This window comes from Ranitomeya variabilis, chromosome 7 (assembly GCF_051348905.1).
Source record: "Ranitomeya variabilis isolate aRanVar5 chromosome 7, aRanVar5.hap1, whole genome shotgun sequence".
NCBI lineage: Eukaryota > Metazoa > Chordata > Amphibia > Anura > Dendrobatidae > Ranitomeya > Ranitomeya variabilis.
In genome coordinates, this window is record NC_135238.1 from 192,796,274 (window position 1) to 192,815,696 (window position 19,423).

The window sequence follows — 19,423 nt, forward strand, 5'->3', positions numbered from 1 at the left end:
GCACTCTCGCGTTTCCAGACGGAGACTCCAATATTTGGTTAAATGGAAGGGATACGGGCAGGAAGATAATTCTTGGGTGACTGCCTCTGATGTTCATGCCTCTGATTTGGTTCGCGCCTTTCATAGGGCGCATCCAGATCGCCCTGGTGGTTCTCATGAGGGTTCGGTGCCCCCTCCTTAAGGGGGGGGTACTGTTGTGAATTCTGTTTTTGGCTCCCTCTGGTGGCTACTGGTGGTACTGGCTTACTTTTGTCTTTTGTTTCCAGTGCACCTGTTCCCATCTGGGTTTGGGAGTTTCCTATTTAGTTTGGCTTCTCAGTCATTCTAGTGCCGGCAATCAATGTTATCAGAGCACCTCTGTTGCTTGCTACCTGCTCCAAGTCTGCAATTCAGCTAAGTTGGATCTTTTGTATTTTTGTGTTTGTTTTGTCCAGCACGCATTTATACACTCTTGCTGCTGGAAGCTCTAGTGATCTGAAATTACTACTCCGGTGTCATGAGTTGATATCGGAGTTAAAGTAATTTCAGGATGGCTGATTAGGGTTTTGAGGTGACCGCGAAGTCCTCTTTTGTATTTTCTGCTATCTAGTCAGAGGGCCTCTCTTTGCTGAACCTATATTCATACTGCGTACGTGTTTTCCTCTTACCTAACCGTTATTATATGTGGGGGGCTACTATCACTTTTGGGGTTTCCCTGGAGGCAAGTCAGGTCTGTGTATTCCTCTACTAGGAGTAACTAGATCTCCGGCTGGTGCGAGACGTCTAGGGATAATAACGTAGGCACGCCCCCCGGCTACTGTTATTTGTGTGTTAGGTTCAGCATCGCGGTCATCTGAGTTACCATCTTCCTAGAGCTAGTCCGTTTTTGCCTAAGTCCCTGCCATTGGGAACCATGACACAATGCTGCCCGTGTACCCCTGGAACCTATTTAAAAGTTCATAGAGCCTAGTTATATATTTTATTTACTATTAATAAGGCCATGATGGACTACGCTGTACCACGCTACAAGCTAACTAGTCGACACTTCTTTTGCGAGAAAAGCCATCCCAACCCTCCACCAGCATGTAAAAGACCGCATTGTCCATGCACTCTGGCAATCTGTGAGTACAAAGGTGCACCTGACAACAGACGCATGGACCTGTAGGCATGGCCACGGAAGATTACGTGTCCATTACGGCGCAATGGGTTAATGTGGTGGATGCATGGTCCACAGGGGACAGCCTACTAAGTCTGTCTGCAGTCCCTAATTCAAATTGTCTTCCACTGTCTAAATCGGAGCTTCCACCTTCTGGCTTTCGGCCTATAGTATCAGAAATTAAACTGCATTTGGCCTTCAACTTTGGTTACGGCCTACTAACGGTGTCTGCCCCTGCCTGGTGTTTTTCCTCAACTGAATAAAGCTGAGCTTCAACCTTCTGGCTCTCATTAAGTGCTGTGTTTTTAAAAATTGGTGGTTAGGGCCTACTAACGGTGTCTGCCCCTCCCTGGTGTTTGCCCTCAACTGAATAAAGCTGAGCTTCCACCTTCTGGCTTTCGGCCTATAGTATCAGATATTAAACTGCATTTGGCCTTCAACATTGGTTACGGCCTACTAACAGTGTCTGCCCCTGCCTGGTGTTTTTCCTCAACTGAATAAAGCTGAGCTTCAACCTTCTGGCTCTCATTAAGTGCTGTGTTTTTAAAAATTGGTGGTTAGGGCCTACTAACGGTGTCTGCCCCTCCATGTTGTTTGTCCTCAACTGAATAAAGCTGAGCTTCCACCTTCTGGCTTTCGGCCTATAGTATCAGATATTAAACTGCATTTGGCCTTCAACTTTGGTTACGGCCTACTAACGGTGTCTGCCCCTCCCTGGTGTTTGCCCTCAACTGAATAAAGCTGAGCTTCAGTCTTTAGGCTTTTGGCCTAAAGTATCAGATATTAAACTGCATTTGGCCTATTAGTGTGTTTGGGCCCTTAAAACAGTGTCTGCTGCTCCTGGGTTTGCTACTCCACTGAACAAAGCAATGCCGCCTGTTTAGTCCTGTTACCAATTTTGAACTGCATTTAGCCTACTTTATTCTTTGGCCCTATATCTGTTTCCTCCTCATCCTGCCCATTGCCCAGCCACTGCTAGATGAGTCTGCTGGTACATTGACCTAGACCACTACATTCCCCTTGCACTCTACACAGCCAGAATCTGACCCTGCTGAAAGTAAGGTTCCCCTTCCAGCATGTTATACCACCTTACACAGGGACAAAGAGGAAGGTGCAGATGAAAGTGCAGGTTCCTTCATCAGGTGGGGGGGGCATACTCGTTGGCGACGTCACTGGCACAGGGCCCCTCAGAGTATGCAAAAGTGTCGCTGCTGGTGGGAGGCGCCCCCGCCGTGCAAACACACCGCTGTACTTTGAGGGGCCCTGTGCCAGTGCAAATGCGAACGAGTGTGCCCCCCTGCTTGCTCAGGATCACAGCACTTGCAACGTTGAAATACTTACCTCTTCCTGCTCCACCGCCGTGACGTAGTCCACGATTCCTGGGCCCACTAAAACCTTGAACCAGCCCTACCCCCCACAACTTTTGCCAAATGACCCCCAAGTTCCATTGAACAACTATTATTATAAAGTTAATTAAGATTGACAAGCTTCAGAAACAAGAATGGATGTTTTTGGCATTAAAATGGGCACTGTAGGTGTTTTCCTGGCCTCCACTCACTGCCGACTATGCTTCCCCATTGACTTGCATTGGGTTTCGTGTTTCGGTCGATCCCCGACTTTTAGCGATAATCGGCCGACTGCACTCGACTTGACTCTGGACAAAGTCAGGTTTCACAAAACCCGACTTGATCTTTAAAAAATGAAAGTCGCTCAACCCTAGTCTCAATGTGTTCAATATATAGTAGCAACTACTCTGCTGCAGTGACCACTATTCTAGGCAATTAGCAGTAAACAATAAAGTTAAAAAAATGTCTGACAGTGAAACGTCTATATCTATCCAAAAAAAAGATGAAGGCCACACTCTAAAAGTCCAAAATATTGTGGTTTATTGACCAATCTCCCCAAACAATCACTGATTGTGGAAACTTCACACTTGACCTCAAGCAGCTTGGATTGTCTGTCTCTCCATTCTTCCTCCAGACTCTGGGACCTTGATTTCCAAGGTCTAGTGTGAAGTATTCATCAATGATGGTTTGGGGAGCCATGTCATCTGCTGGTGTAGGTCCATTGTGTTTTATCAAGACCAAAGAAAGTGCAGCTATCTACCAGGAAATTTTAGAGCACTTCATGCTTCCCTCTGCCGAAAAGCTTTTTGGAGATGGAAGTTTCATTCTCCAGCAGGACTTGGCACCTGTCCACACTGCCAAAAGTACCAATACCTGGTTTAAAAACAACAGTATCACTGTGCTTGATTGGCCAGCAAACCTGTCTGACCTTAACCCCATAGAAAATCTATGAGGTATTGTCAAGAGGAAGATGAGAGACACCAGACCCAACAATGCAGACGAGCTGAAGGCTGCTATCATGATTAAGGGAGCTTAGTCTCCAGAAACGCGTCGAGATTCGCACCCACTTGGTTTTGTGCTGAAGTTTGTATCCTCTTTGTTACAAGTTTTGTGAATAAAGAAATTTTATCTTCACGGATTCGGTGGAGCTGGACATCTCTTTTCTTTTGAATTATACACTCTTGGACACAGCGGGTCCGTGCTCCCAAAGTTCAGCTAATGTATTGATGGGTGAGCTGGTATATATTTTCTTCCCAGCTATCAAAGCAACCTGGGCTTCCATAACACCTCAGCAGTGCCAGAGGCTGATCGCCTCCATGCCACACTGCATTGATGCAGTAATTGATGCAAAAGGAGCCCTGACCGAGTATTGAGTGTATTTACTGAACATACATTTCAGTACGACAACATTTCGGATGTTAAAATCATTTTTTCAAGCTGGTGTTATAAAGTACCGTATTTTCCGGCGTATAAGACGACTGGGCGTATAAGACGACCCCCCAACTTTACCAGTTAAAATATAAAATCTTCTTAAAAGTCGGGGGTCTTCTTATACACCCTATGTCGTCTTATAGGGCCGGTGAATATGTGCCTTTTGGGGGGGGGGGGAGTGATCCTGATGCCGAGGGGGCGTCTCACAGGAAAGTGAGTATCCCCCATTACCTTATCGTAGCGGTGCAGCGTGGGGGTCTCAGTGCTGGGAGTGGCGGCGGCTGCTGTACTCTGGTGCGGCGGCTGCTGTGCTCTGGTGCGGCGGCTCCTCTTCTGTGTGGGGCCTCTGTGCTGTGAGGTGGCGGTGGCGGTGGCGGCGGCATATCTTTATCCAGTTGGGGCTCCTCCGGCATCTCCTTAGCCCTGGAGGCCCCGCCGCAACTCCATCGGTGCAATGCAGCGGCCATTTTCCCGGAGGCAGCTCAATAGGTGCGATGCGGTGGCCTCCGGGAAAATGGCCGCTGCTCAGATTCAGATCTCGTCCCGAAATCTCGGGACACGAGATCTGAATCTGAGCAGCGGCCATTTTCCCGGAGGCCACCACATTGCACCGATGGAGTTGCGGCGGGGCCTCCAGGGCTAAGGAGATGCCGGAGGAGCCCCAACTGGATAAAGATACGCCGCTGCCGCCGCCACCTCACAGCACAGAGGCCCCACACAGAAGAGGAGCCGCCGCACCAGAACACAGCAGCCGCCGCCGCCGCTCCCAGCACTGACACCCCCACGCTGCACCGCTAGGATAAGGTAATGGGGATTACTCACTTTCCTGTGAGACGCCCCCTCGTCATCAGGATCACTCCCCCTCCCCACCCACCATATACACCGGCGTACACGACGATTCCCGGCGTATAAGACGACCCCCGACTTTTAAGAAGATTTTCGGGGGTTAAAAAGTCGTCTTATACGCCGGAAAATACGGTATTCTAATTTACTGAGATAATAACTTTTGGATTTTGATTGGCTGTAAGCAATAATCATCAACATTAACAGAAGTAAACACTTGAAATAGATCACTCTGCTTGTAATGACTCTATATAATATATGAGTTTCACTTTTTGTATTGAAGAACTGAAATAAATTTACTTTTTGATGATATTCTAATTTTGTGAGATGCACATGTACAATATGTGGAAAGGAGGGAAGTAAAACTACTGTAAATACAAAATTCTTGTATCCTTTGACTAGTAACGGCTTCTATTTCCCTATTTTACACCAAAGCAGTTAATCCTTGATGCCGATAGACTAGAGCGGGAAGGTGTAATCTACATGACATCAGTGGAAGGGACTAACAATATATTACCCGATGCATTAATTGCCTGGCAAAATTATCGGTGTTCTGTATTGTTCCAGCCTGCCACTCATGTAATATCATTTTTTCTTTTATAGACACAAAGTAAGCTCACTGCTAATATAATAAAGCCAGAAAGCGATCCTATAATAACATCAGAGTATCCCAAAAGCAAAAAAAAACAGTTAACGTACAAATTCCGGAGCATATGTTTATAAGTAATTTTTCTATAATTACACTCCTTATTAGACACAGAGTGAATCATTGTTTTCTTTTATGCAGAATTTGCAAAAGTTGTTTGTCCTCTCAGCTAAAATATTGTCCTTTCCATTATTTCCTATTTACATATTGCTGACTCTGTTTGCAGGACCTGACAGTCCTCTTCCAACAAATAAGCAAAATATAATAATTAGGTGAAAACTTGCTTTAAAAAGAAAAGTATTTACAGCAATTCTGTCTTGTGTACAATTTAGTTACTATTTGGACTGCTATGTAATGAATATCCAGTGCCTGTTTTGACCCGATGAAATATATACCTCCAGGATGGTACTTGATATTAAAGGGAAAAGTATTGAACTTTCTCATAGTTTCAAAGTTTTTGCGGAAAGCTGAAAGGGTTAAATGAGCAAATGAGCCTACAGGAGTTGAGAATTCTGAACAGCGTATTACATTTAAAGGGTTTTCCACTCTTTTTTTTTTTTTATTAAAGTTAACATTCTGATAAAACAAGCATACATACCATAGAAATACGCCACTTGCTCCTGTGCTGCCACTCTGGCGGTCTATTCCAGACCACCAGTTCATTTTAGGTCTTGGAAAAAACATTAAGCCGTGGATCGTTCATGTGATGAACCATTGGGGTCCATCTTGGCTTTTTCAAAAGTTTGAAGATGTGAGAGTAGTAAGCCATACATTACACTATAAAATTAGTTAAAAATAATAAGTTAAGCTTTGAAAGCGGTAACCATAGCACTTGTAAAGCAGTTTATGGAATAAAAGGGTTTTTTTACTCCATAGGCTTCCAGACATGAAGAATAACAAATTCAGCAAAACTTACCCTCTGCTTCTTTGCTGCTACCCCAGTTTTTTTTGACAGGCTGCAGCGGTGACATAATGATTACGGTGCACATGACCACTGTGGCCAATCAGTAGCCTCAGCAGTGATGCTGAGAAAGACAGAATGGACCACTCAGTCGGTGATTGGATGCAGTGGTCATGTGTACTGTAGATGTAACTTAAATGCTGAAGCCTGTCAGAAAAACGTAGGGCAGCGACAGACACAGTGCTTGATCCGTAGATGAGTATGCTATGTTTGTTACTAATGACAACTTTATGAAATAAAAAAAAAAAATTTTTAAACTCTCTTAAAAAAAAAATTAAACATATGGACACAATTGTTAAGTAAGTCAATTGGTAGTGGGCTATGGCGTTCTTTATTAAATATAATTTATCCATAAATAACTTTAAACAATGGCGAACATAGCAGGGATGACATCCCTACTATCCCAGCAATGATGAAGAGCTTATTCACAACCTGGACAGCTCCTTTTTACAAAAAAGTACTCCCCCTTGTAAAATTTAAAGAAACCACATACTCCCCTTCCACACCGGCACGTTTCCAAAGATGTCAGCATCAGGTCTACCGGGATTTGTATGGCACTGTTATGGCACGTGAGCCCTGCAGCTAATCAAGCACTACTTTGTTTTTTATTTAATGAGGAATACTACTACATTTGAAAGGTGTTGACGACACCTTTAGTTTATACACTATTTAGGTAGGTCATATGAATAAAAATCATTTAGTGACCCACCTCTCACTGGGCAATGCTCCCTCAATAACATTAGCATCATAGGTCACACAGCTGAACCAGTCATTGCTTGTTTCTAATGAACCCTAATCTGCCAAGCTGCATGGAAAAATTCCCACCAAAAAGTACCAACTAGATCTCATGTGGATCCTTCTCTAAGTTCCAGGATCCTTCCAGTCATGTCAAGGGATTTTCACATTGCAGTATACAGCTGTCCCACCATTTACCTTCCCCGCTGTCCCCGAATCCTTCCATCCGCTTCTGTGACATCTGTAGTGGTACCTGGCCTTCCTGTCTCTTCTCCTATTGCCAGACGGCACCATCCTCTTGTTGTGGGCAACACTGGGTGACAGTTCTAGATCTGTGTCCTCTCGGAGATGTAGTGCTAACTTTTGTCAGTGTTTGCCCCTTGCTGTGTGCTTTAGGTTTGAGCTGCAAGCTATTTTAGCTCCTTAAATCCTCGTGCCCCCTACCAGTTATAATCTGACTTGCTTCCGTAACCTTGTGTGCTGACTTGCTTCTGTAACCTTGTGTGCCTTGGTTGTTATGATCCTGGTGGTAGGATCTCAAACTGACCTGACACATATACCCTGAATATATAGGACAAGTTCTGGGGATGTGGAAGCTATACTGACCGCAATCCTGATCCTATCCAAACACACTAAAGGCAGCTGTGGAGCGTTACCTGAAAACCTAGACGCCTCGTCACAGCCTGAGAAACTGACTACCCCTAGAGAGAAAGCAAAGACCTCACTTGCCTCAGAGAAATATCCCCAAAGTTTTAGATAGCCCCCCACAAATAATAACGGTGAGTTAAGGGGAAAACACAAACGTAGAGATGAAACAGGTTTAGCAAATGAGGCCCGCTAATACTAGATAGGCAGATAAAGATAGGTGTCTGTGCGGTCATTACAAAAACAAAAGTAAACCACGCAGAGAATACAAGAACCCCCACACCAACTCACGATGTGAGGGGCGCACTCTGCACCCCAGAACTAACCAGCAAGCAAAAAATCACATGAAAGCAAGCTGGGCTGAACTCATCATATAATGAGAAACGTTTTCAAGGAAATAATGAGAAACTGAACAAGCAAACTTAGCTTCTCATAGCAGGAGACTGGTCACAAGGAATATTCAGGAGAGCACAGGATCAGGACTGAATACACCGACAGCAGGTGACAAGTAAAGGTCCAGGTGAGTTAAATAGGCCCAGCCTAGCAGGAGATGAAACAGCTGAGCCCAGCCATATCGCTAAAGGCCACCAGAGGGAGCCCAAGAACAAACTCACACAGTACCACTCATGACCACAGGAGGGAGCCCGAGAACGGAATTCACAACAGTACCCCCCCTTGAGGAGGGGTCACCGAACCCTCACCAGAGCTCCCAGGCTGATCAGGACGAGCCAAATGAAAGGCACGAACCAAATCGGCCGCATGGACATCGGAGGCGACAACCCAGGAATTATCCTCCTGACCATAACCCTTCCATTTCACTAAGTACTGAAGTCTCCGTCTCGAAATACGAGAATCCAAGATCTTCTCCACCACATATTCCAACTCCCCCTCGACCAAGACCGGAGCAGGAGGATCAACAGAAGGGACCACAGGCACCACATATCTCCGCAACAATGACCTATGGAACACATTATGAATGGCAAACGATGTTGGGGGGTCCAAACGAAAAGACACAGGGTTGAAGATTTCCAAAATCTTATAAGGACCGATGAAATGAGGCTTGAACTTAGGAGAGGAAACCTTCATCGGGACATAACGAGAAGACAACCATACTAAATCCCCCACACGAAGTTGGGGACCCACACAGCGACGGCGGTTAGCAAAACGCTGAGCCTTCTCTTGGGACAAAGTTAAATTGTCCACCACATGGTTCCAAATCTGCTGCAACCTATCCACCACAGAATCCACCCCAGGACAGTCAGAAGACTCAACCTGACCCGAGGAGAAACGAGGATGAAAACCAGAATTGCAAAAGAAAGGTGAAACCAAAGTAGCAGAACTAGCCCGATTATTGAGGGCGAACTCAGCCAATGGCAAAAAGGTCACCCAATCATCCTGGTCAGCAGAAACAAAACATCTCAAATAAGTTTCCAATGTCTGATTAGTTCGTTCGGTTTGACCATTCGTCTGAGGATGGAAGGCTGACGAAAAAGACAATTCAATGCCCATCTTAGCACAAAAGGATCGCCAAAATCTGGACACAAACTGGGATCCTCTGTCGGACACAATGTTCTCCGGAATACCATGTAAACGAACCACATTCTGAAAAAACAGTGGCACCAAATCGGAGGAGGAAGGCAACTTAGGCAAGGGTACCAAATGGACCATTTTGGAAAAACGATCACAAACCACCCAGACGACAGACATCTTCTGAGAGACAGGAAGATCCGAAATAAAATCCATGGAAATATGCGTCCAAGGCCTCTTCGGGACAGGCAAAGGCAAAAGCAATCCACTGGCACGAGAACACGAAGGCTTGGCCCGAGCACAAATCCTACAGGACTGCACAAAGGAACGCACATCCCGTGACAAGGAAGGCCACCAAAAGGATCTCGCCACCAAATCCCTGGTACCAAAAATCCCAGGATGACCTGCCAACACCGAAGAGTGAACCTAGGAAATAACTCTACTGGTCCATCTGTCTGGGAAAAACAGTCTCTCCGGTGGACAACGGTCAGGTCTATTGGCCTGAAACTCCTGCAGATCAGGAGAGATGGCAGACAAAATCACCCCCTCTTTGAGAACACCAGTCGGTTCAGAAACTTCCGGGGAGTCAGGTACAAAACTCCTAGAAAGGGCATCAGCCTTCACGTTTTTCGAACCCGGAAGATATGAAACCACGAAATTGAAACGAGAGAAAAACAATGACCATCGAGCCTGTCTCGGATTCAACAGTTTGGCAGACTCGAGATAAGTCAAATTCTTGTGATCCGTCAAGACCACCACACGATACTTGGCTCCCTCAAGCCAATGTCACCACTCCTCAAATGCCCACTTCATTGCCAACAACTCACGATTACCAACATCATAATTCTGCTCGGCAGGCGAAAACTTTCTTGAAAAGAAAGCACATGGTCTCATCACAGAGCCATCAGAGCTTCTCTGCGACAAGACAGCCCCTGCTCCAATCTCAGAAGCATCAACCTCAACCTGAAAGGGAAGAGAGACATCGGGCTGGCGCAAGACAGGAGCCGAAGAAAACCGACGCTTAAGCTCCTGAAAGGCCTCCACGGCCGCAGGAGACCAATTCGTCACATCAGAACCCTTCTTGGTCAAATCCGTCAAAGGCTTAACCACGCTAGAAAAATTAGTGATGAAGCGACGGTAAAAATTAGCAAAACCCAAGAACTTCTGAAGACTCTTCACAGATGTAGGTTGAGTCCAGTCATGAATAGCCTGGACCTTGACTGGATCCATCTCAATAGTAGATGGAGAAAAAATAAAGCCCAAAAAAGAAATCTTCTGGACTCCGAAGAGACATTTAGAGCCCTTCACAAACAAGGCATTGGCACGCAGGACCTGAAATACCATCCTGACCTGCTTCACATGAGACTCCCAGTCATCAGAAAAGACCAAAATATTATCCAGGTACACAATCATAAATCTATCCAGATACTCTCGGAAGATGTCGTGCATGAAGGACTGAAACACAGAGGGAGCATTAGAAAGCCCAAAAGGCATCACCAAGTACTCAAAATGGCCTTCGGGCGTATTAAATGCTGTTTTCCATTCATCACCCTGTTTTATGCGCACAAGATTATACGCTCCTCGAAGATCTATCTTGGTGAACCAACTGGCCCCCCTAATCCGAGCAAACAGATCAGACAACAGTGGCAAGGGGTACTGAAATTTGACCGTGATGTTATTTAGAAGGCGATAATCTATACAGGGTCTCAGAGAACCATCCTTCTTGGCCACAAAAAAGAACCCCGCACCCAAAGGGGACGAGGACGGGCGAATATGCCCCTTCTCCAAGGACTCCTTTATATAACTCCGCATAGCGGCATGTTCTGGTACAGATAAATTAAAAAGTCGTCCCTTAGGGAACTTACTACCAGGAATCAAATTTATAGCACAATCACAATCCCTATGAGGAGGTAGGGCACTGGATTTGGGCTCATCAAATACATCCTGGTAGTCTGACAAAAATTCAGGGACTTCAGAAGGAGTAGAAGAAGCAATTGACACCAAAGGGGCATCGCCATGAATTCCCTGGCAACCCCAACTTGACACAGACATTGCTTTCCAATCCAGAACTGGATTATGAGCCTGCAGCCATGGCAGACCCAACACGACAACATCATGCAAATTATGTAGCACAAGAAAGCGAATCACCTCCTGATGTGCAGGAGTCATAGACATGGTCACTTGAGTCCAGTACTGAGGTTTATTCTTGGCCAATGGCGTAGCATCAATTCCCTTTAGTGGAATGGGGAATTGTAAATGCTCCAAGATAAAACCACAGCGCTTGGCAAATGACAAATCCATCAGATTCAGGGCGGCACCTGAATCCACAAAAGCCATAACTGAGTAGGATGACAGAGAGCAAATCAAAGTAACAGACAGAATGAATTTAGGTTGTACAGTACCAATGGTGACAGATTTGGTAAACCTCTTTGTGCGCTTAGAGCATGCTGAGATAACATGAGCAGAATCACCACAGTAAAAGCACAACCCATTCTGACGTCTGTAGTCTTGCCGTTCAACTCTGGTCAGAATCCTGTCGCATTGCATAGGCTCAGGTTTCTGCTCAGAAATTACTGCCAGATGGTGCACAGGTTTGTGCTCCCGCAAACGCCGATCAATTTGAATGGCCAAAGACATTGACTCATTCAGACCCGCAGGCGTGGGGAACCCCACCATAACATCTTTAAGGCTTCCGAAAAACCCTTTCTGAAAATCGCCGCCAGGGCGCACTCATTCCATTGAGTGAGCACAGACCACTTCCTAAACTTCTGACAGTAAGCCTCTGCTTCATCTTGACCCTGAGAGAGAGCCAGCAAAACCTTCTCTGCTTGGTCTACCAGATTAGGTTCCTCATAAAGCACTCCAAGCGCCAGAAAAAACGCATCCACATTTAGCAATGCAGGATCTCCTGGCGCCAGAGAGAATGCCCAGTCTTGGAGGTCACCACGCAACAAAGAAATAACAATTTTAACTTGCTGAACAGAATCACCAGAGGAGCGAGGTCTCAGAGAAAGGAATAACTTACAATTATTCTTAAAGTTCAAAAACCTAGATCTATCTCCGGAAAACAGCTCAGGAATTGGTATTTTAGGCTCTGACATAGGACTGCGGACTACATAATCCTGAATGCCCTGTACCTTTGCAGTGAGATGATCCACACTAGAAGACAGACTCTGAATGTCCATATCTGCAACTGAATTCAGAACCACCCAGAGATTAAGGGGAGGAGAGAAGCCAAACACAGTGCAGAGGAAAAAAAAAATGACTTCAGGATTTCTCTTCTCCCTCTTCTGCTGCATTAACACTTTGTGGCCTGCTGTACTGTTATGATCCTGGTGGTAGGATCTCAAACTGACCTGACACATATACCGTGAATATATAGGACAAGTTCTGGGGATGTGGAAGCTATACTGACCGCAATCCTGATCCTATCCAAACACACTAAAGGCAGCTGTGGAGCGTTACCTGAAAACCTAGACGCCTCGTCACAGCCTGAGAAACTGACTACCCCTAGAGAGAAAGCAAAGACCTCACTTGCCTCAGAGAAATATCCCCAAAGTTTTAGATAGCCCCCCACAAATAATAACGGTGAGTTAAGGGGAAAACACAAACGTAGAGATGAAACAGGTTTAGCAAATGAGGCCCGCTAATACTAGATAGGCAGATAAAGATAGGTGTCTGTGCGGTCAGTACAAAAACTATCAAAAGTAAACCACGCAGAGAATACAAGAACCCCCACACCGACTCAAGATGTGAGGGGCGCACTCTGCACCCCAGAACTAACCAGCAAGCAAAAAATCACATGAAAGCAAGCTGGGCTGAACTCATCATATAATGAGAAATGTTTTCAAGGAAATAATGAGAAACTGAACAAGCAAACTTAGGTTCTCATAGCAGGAGACTGGTCACAAGGAATATTCAGGAGAGCACAGGATCAGGACTGAATACACCGACAGCAGGTGACAAGTAAAGGTCCAGGTGAGTTAAATAGGCCCAGCCTAGCAGGAGATGAAACAGCTGAGCCCAGACATATCGCTAAAGGCCACCAGAGGGAGCCCAAGAACAAACTCACACAGTACCACTCATGACCACAGGAGGGAGCCCGAGAACGGAATTCACAACACTTGGTATATTCCCAGTGGACGTTCCTGATTTTGACCTCCTCTAATTTTTTTCCATCTCTACACCGGCGTCCTCATTTTGACCTGGCTACCAGACCCTTCTCTTACCTCTGGTTCGCTCCTCCGGACAACGGCTCTTCCATGGAAGCAATCCAGTAGAACACATTGTAAAACCAGATCCCTGTACAGGGCTTAAAGGGTGAAGGCCAGATTCCTCTGTAATCTGCCAGACGGGGTGGCGGTATTTTAACTATTTGCTTCATTACAAGACCCTACACTTAGAAATGCTGTATTGGTTCTCTCCTGCTATGTAGTCAGCAAAGCCAACATATTCAGTGAAGACTGGGTGGGGGGAATTAATAAAAGTGCAAGTTTTCCAAAAGCATGGCTTACAAAGTCATTTGTGCTGCCTAAATCATCACATAAAGTATAAATAACACTGTAGTAAAGAAGCGAATTAAATAAATTGTCCTTACAAATGCATGCTGTTAATTACTTCCCTTGCATATTAATAGTAATTAACATCGTAAATTATGACTATATTTATGTAAAATGTTTACAGCTCCTCTTTGCCTCTATAACTCACTGAAAAGTGGCAGAATATTATTATGATAGATTACAAAGTAGCGCGTAGATTGCTCAGAAGTACGATGGAGTAAAATAATTACTGGATTGAGATGTTGCGCTTCACTTATGGCTCTTTTTTTTACCATTTAGTTTCACCGTACATATAATATACAAAGTGCAGAACGCATTAATAATTTAGGCTACTTGGGTATATAATCTAAAGTACAATCATTAAAGTGTTACATGAAAATAATTGTCTTTTTCTCTTCTTTTACAGGATAGTTTGTGTCGGAGGTGATGGGACAGTCAGTGAAGTTGTCCATGGTCTTCTACTTAGAGCCCAGATGGATGCTGAGAAGACTATAAATGGTAGTTTTTCTCCTGTCAGAGCCACTGTGCCACTTGGTATCATACCAGCAGGTAAAGATGTTTTTCCATACAAAATATTTAAGTCCCGCTATATAATAAAACATTTTGTTTCATAACTGTTGGTGGATACAGTGCCAATAAAATTTGGGGTGGTACTCCTTTTCCTAACCATGTATATGGCTGATTGGATTTGCATCCTTTTCACTCCCAGAGTTTGTGTCCTAAAGGAAACCTGTCAGGAGCTTTGGGTCACCAAACTACGGTACTTGCATTATTGAGTAGAGTAGTAAAAAAACAAGTTCAAGTATTCCTTTCCAGCTGCAAATGGATATTCGGTCACTGAAATCATACATTTTGAATCAGACTGCAAGTGCACCAAGGGGGTGGGCTGGTTTCCATCTAGTGTATTTGGCCCACCTTTGGTGTACTTGCAGCCTCATTTACATAAATATACAAAGTAGATTTTCTCAGTGATGGAAAATCAATTTGATACCAGAAAGGTGTGTTTGAACTTGTCCTATCCAGCCTTACCCAGAAATCTAATCAGTTTGGGAACCCATATCTGACATATTCCCCATTAATGACTGTTGCTCAATATTGTATTTGTTAACTGGTACTTTGTTCTATTATGAAGGGCCCCATGTGGGTGTAAAAACAAAAACACATATTATCACCTATCAAACTAGCGATGTTCCACTGCACTGCTGCTTGTGTCCTCCAGAAGGCTCCTTGCCTGTTCTTTCAAATGACCACTGCACACAATCAATGGCCCTGAGTAGCTGCAGCCTTCACATTCCATCTGAGCCAGAAGAGACAGTACCTTCCCATTAAAATGAAATGTGATGTCCCCACCAGAAAAAGAAGCCAGGAAGCTGGTGGGAGACACAGGAAGTGGAAGGAAGAATGTGGTGCCGGTCAGGAGCTGTCCAGAGGCAAAAAATATTGTTTTTTTTTCACACTGGTTAAAACTGTATTACGTAAAATTAAGGCTGGGGCTTCACGCGCATCATACGAAACATGGCAGAAAATCTCAGACAAGCTGAATGACCAGAAACATTTGTGCCACTTGTATGCACCTTTATGCTGTGCAACTATTTTACAGCTGCAAGTTTGCTGTAGAAAAGAACAGCCAAATGGCAGACAAGTCATTCACAAACAGAAAAGCAGTCACATGCAACTTGCACTGAAGTCTGTAGCAAGTGAGTCGTGTGTGACTTGCGACCAGCGACAGATAAGCCCACACATTCGGAACCATTTGGATTTCCACCTGATCTTGCAGATTCCTTCAATGTTCCAATAATATTATGCTAGGGTTATTGTTCCTGGGATGCGCGCCCAAAACAGGAAAATGAGATTGTGAGCTCCAGTGAGTACAGGGACTGATATCAGTGATGGTAGTCTATGTACATCGCTGCAGAAAATATTGACTCAATATAAGACCCCCTTCCGATGTCTGTTTTTTGTATCTGTATGTGGTCCATTTTTTTAAAGACCACAAATATGAACACACACACACCCGTCGTATTCAGTGGAGGTGTGCTCATAACAGGTTTTTCACACGGACCGTGTATCTGTTTGAAAAACCTGCAAACATGTCAGCTTTTTGTCGGCAGAACGTACAGGCATCTGGGATGAAGTGGTACAGATGCACTGTTCCCAGGCGCCGGCTGCTGAAGGCAGCTCTCCTCATTGTTACCTGGTCTCCATGTGATCAGCATGACCAGGCGACAATGATACTAGTTGTATTCAGCACCCGCTGAAAGCTCTCACGCTAGCGGTGACATTAGTGAGATGAATGGAGTGCATTGGCTATGAACCCCGCTCTCCTTATTCACGTCACCGCGAGACGCTATCACGCGTAGCTTAGTGTCTCTGCTGGATGGCAGGCTTAACGCTCGCATCATACCAGTGTTCAGCCTGGCATCTATATGTAGCAGAGCTAGACTCGTTAAAGGACAAATGGTTGTTTATTTTTTTTGTTTTGTTTTTTACAGGGGACATGGGTTTCAATAGATTTTAGGCATAACGGTGAATATAACTTGTTTATTTTTAAATAATTGTGTAAAACAGGATGTTGAATTTTATTTCAAATAAAGGACTTTATTCTTGCTGTGTGTTTACTTCCAAACTTACTATGGTGTTAGTAATTGAGGCGTCTTGTATGCCTCTCCAATACTAACCCTGATGTCAGCTGCTAAAACAAAGCTGACATCGACCCCAACCCTATTACCCTGCATGTCACCACCACAGGGCAAGTGGGATGAGCAAGGCTAAGAACTAGTGTTGAGCGATACCTTCCGATATTTGAAAGTATCGGTATCGGATTGGATCCGCCGATATCCAAAAAATATCGGATATCGCCGATACCGATACCCGATACCAATACAAGTCAATGGGACACAAATATCGGAAGTGATCCTGGATGGTTCCCAGGGTCTGAAGGAGCGGAAACTCTCCTTCAGGCCCTGGGATCCATATTCATGTAAAAAATAAAGAATAAAAATAAAAAATATGGATATACTCACCCTCGGACGAGCCCTGGCTGTCACCTCTGCAAGCGTCTGCCTCCGTTCCTAAGAATGCAGAGAGTGAAGGACCTTCAATGACATTGCGGTCACGTGAGCAGTCACATGAGCGATCATGCAACCAATCACAAGACCGCGACGTCATCGCAGGTCCTACACTCACTGCATTCTTAGGAACGGAGGCTGCCGGTTGCACCGCTGAGGTCCAGGGTCCGTCGGAGGGGTGAGTATATCCATATTTTTTATTTTTATTCTTTATTTTTTACATGAATATGGATCCCAGGGCCTGAAGGAGAGTCTCCTCTCCTCCAGACCCTGGGAACCATACTCACCGCACACACCTGGGAAGTTATAGGAACTTCCGATTCCAATTTCCGATATCACAAAAATATCGGAACTCGGTATCGGAATTCCGATACAGCGAATATCGGCCAATACCCGATATTTGCAGTATCGGAATGCTCAACACTACTAAGAACCAGATTTGGCTCATCTTCAGGATGTGCCACTTCTGGGGCAACTTAGGGCTGATATTGGTAGCCTGGATGAGGGGGCTATTAATATCAGCCCACAGCTGTCTGTTTAGCCTTTGCTGATTTGATTTTATAGGGTCACCCTATGTCATTTTTTTTTCTGGGGTCCCCCATAAATTCACCACTAATAGGTAAGCAAACTGCTGCGAGCTGATAATAATAGCCTGGGAACCTTTTGGGATATTGTCCCTTTTGCCAGATTATTAACATCAGCCCCCAGCCATGGGCTTTACCTCTGCTGGTTATAAAAGTTACACTGGAGCCCATGCCATATTTTTTATTTAATTCTTTATTTTACACAGGATGTACTTAGCAGGTGCTGAATACAACTTCCATCATTGTTGCCTGGTTGCGCTGATCACAGGGATACAAAGCGACAATGATGAAAGCTGCCTTCAGCATCAAGCACCTGGGAGCAGTGCCAACTGTACCACATCTTCTCAGGGGCCCGTTTGTGACACACGGATGGCACATGGATGTGACAGATTGACAGAACATGGATATTTGGATGGCACACGGACAACAAATCTCACCAGTACTGGCTTTACCTGTACAGGAGTCACCTGGACTTATGGAGGAGGCCTAAGTAAGAGGAAATAAAGTAAAACAGACATCCCGTATGTGTGAACATTTTTTTTATAGTAAATGATAATAATTGAATTTATTATTAGAAAAACAGAAGTAAATAACTTGCATTTACAAAGCTTTGCAAGTATGCGGCAGTCACTTATTATTAATGCATGAACACATGGCAAAGCCTGGAGCCGGTCTACTGTTTGTTTCCATTGGCATTTGTTGCTGTGGAATCCATTGATAAGTAGCCACATGGGCTAAATAAGAGTAAGGCACCAAAAATGTTTCTATCTATCTAGAGAAAAATGAAGCAGCTCAAATGCGTTTATACCTTGGTGGCCAAAAAGTTCAGCTTTGGTCTCATCTGACCCCAGCATTTTAATCCATACATTTGGTGGAGAGTCTCCCACACGTATTTTGGCAAACTCAAAACGTAACTTACATTTTTTGTGCGTAAGTAAAGGCTTTTTTCTGCCCACTCTTCCATAAAGGCCACCTCTATGGCGTGTACGGCCCTTTGTGGTCGTATGGACAGATACTCCAGCCTCTGCTTGGGAACTCTGCATCTCCTTCAGGGTCACCTTTGGTCTCTGTGCTGCCTCTCTGATTAATGCCCTCGGCTGAGCGTTATGGTGATCGGCCCCCTCATGCCAGGTTTGTTGTGGTGCCATGTTCTTTCCATTTGATGATAATGGATTTGATGGTGCTCCGGGGATCATCAGAGATTGAGAACATTTTTTATAACCCAACCCTGACTTGTACTCCTCAATGACTTTGTCACTGACTTGTTTGGAGATCTACTTGGTCTTCATGGTGGTGTTTGGTTAGTGATGCCTCTTGATTAATGGTGTTGCAGCCTCTGTGGCCTTTCAGAAAAAGTGTGTATATACTGACAGACCATGTGACACTTAGACTACACACATGTCCTTTCACTTAGCATGTGACTTATGAAGGTAATTGCTTGCACCAGAACTTTTTAGTGGCTTCATCGCAAAGGGTGAATACATATCCTCGTGCCAATTTTTAGCTATTTTATCACATAAATTCAATTTTTACCTATATTTTTCTCATTTCACTTCACCAACTTAGACTATTGAGCGCTGATGCATAACACACAAATCAAAATAAAAAAATATTTAAACACAAGTTATAATGTAACAAAATAGATAAAAAGCCAAAGGGGTGAATACTTTCGCTATCCATCTGATATCTATCTATATCTCTTGTATATCTATCCGGGTATCTTGCCATTTTCAACATAAATAATTTTAAACATGTTAGAAGATTTTTTATAAAAATGTCAGAATAAATCCAGAAGTGTTAGTTCGCTTTTCAGGAGAATTGTAGACATGCTTGAATGGCAACTCATTGCATCACATTTATCTCTGTGGTGTGGGAGACATTAACAGCCTTATGAATATTCATGTCATCTGGTTAATTAACTTAATTGCTGGACAGAAAGTGCT

The 19,423-nt window shown here is 44.4% G+C and overlaps 1 protein-coding gene across 3 annotated transcripts in view; it reads left to right on the forward strand.

Annotated features, from left to right (window-relative positions):
- CERKL (CERK like autophagy regulator) overlaps positions 1 to 19,423 on the forward strand; it is a 205,512-nt gene that overhangs the window by 158,929 nt on the left and 27,160 nt on the right. For all 3 annotated transcript variants that reach the window (XM_077272592.1, XM_077272591.1, XM_077272593.1), the window contains one exon: positions 14,235 to 14,377. In XM_077272592.1, coding sequence (XP_077128707.1) covers positions 14,235 to 14,377 — 143 coding nt within the window. The remainder of the gene's footprint in view (positions 1 to 14,234; positions 14,378 to 19,423) is intronic.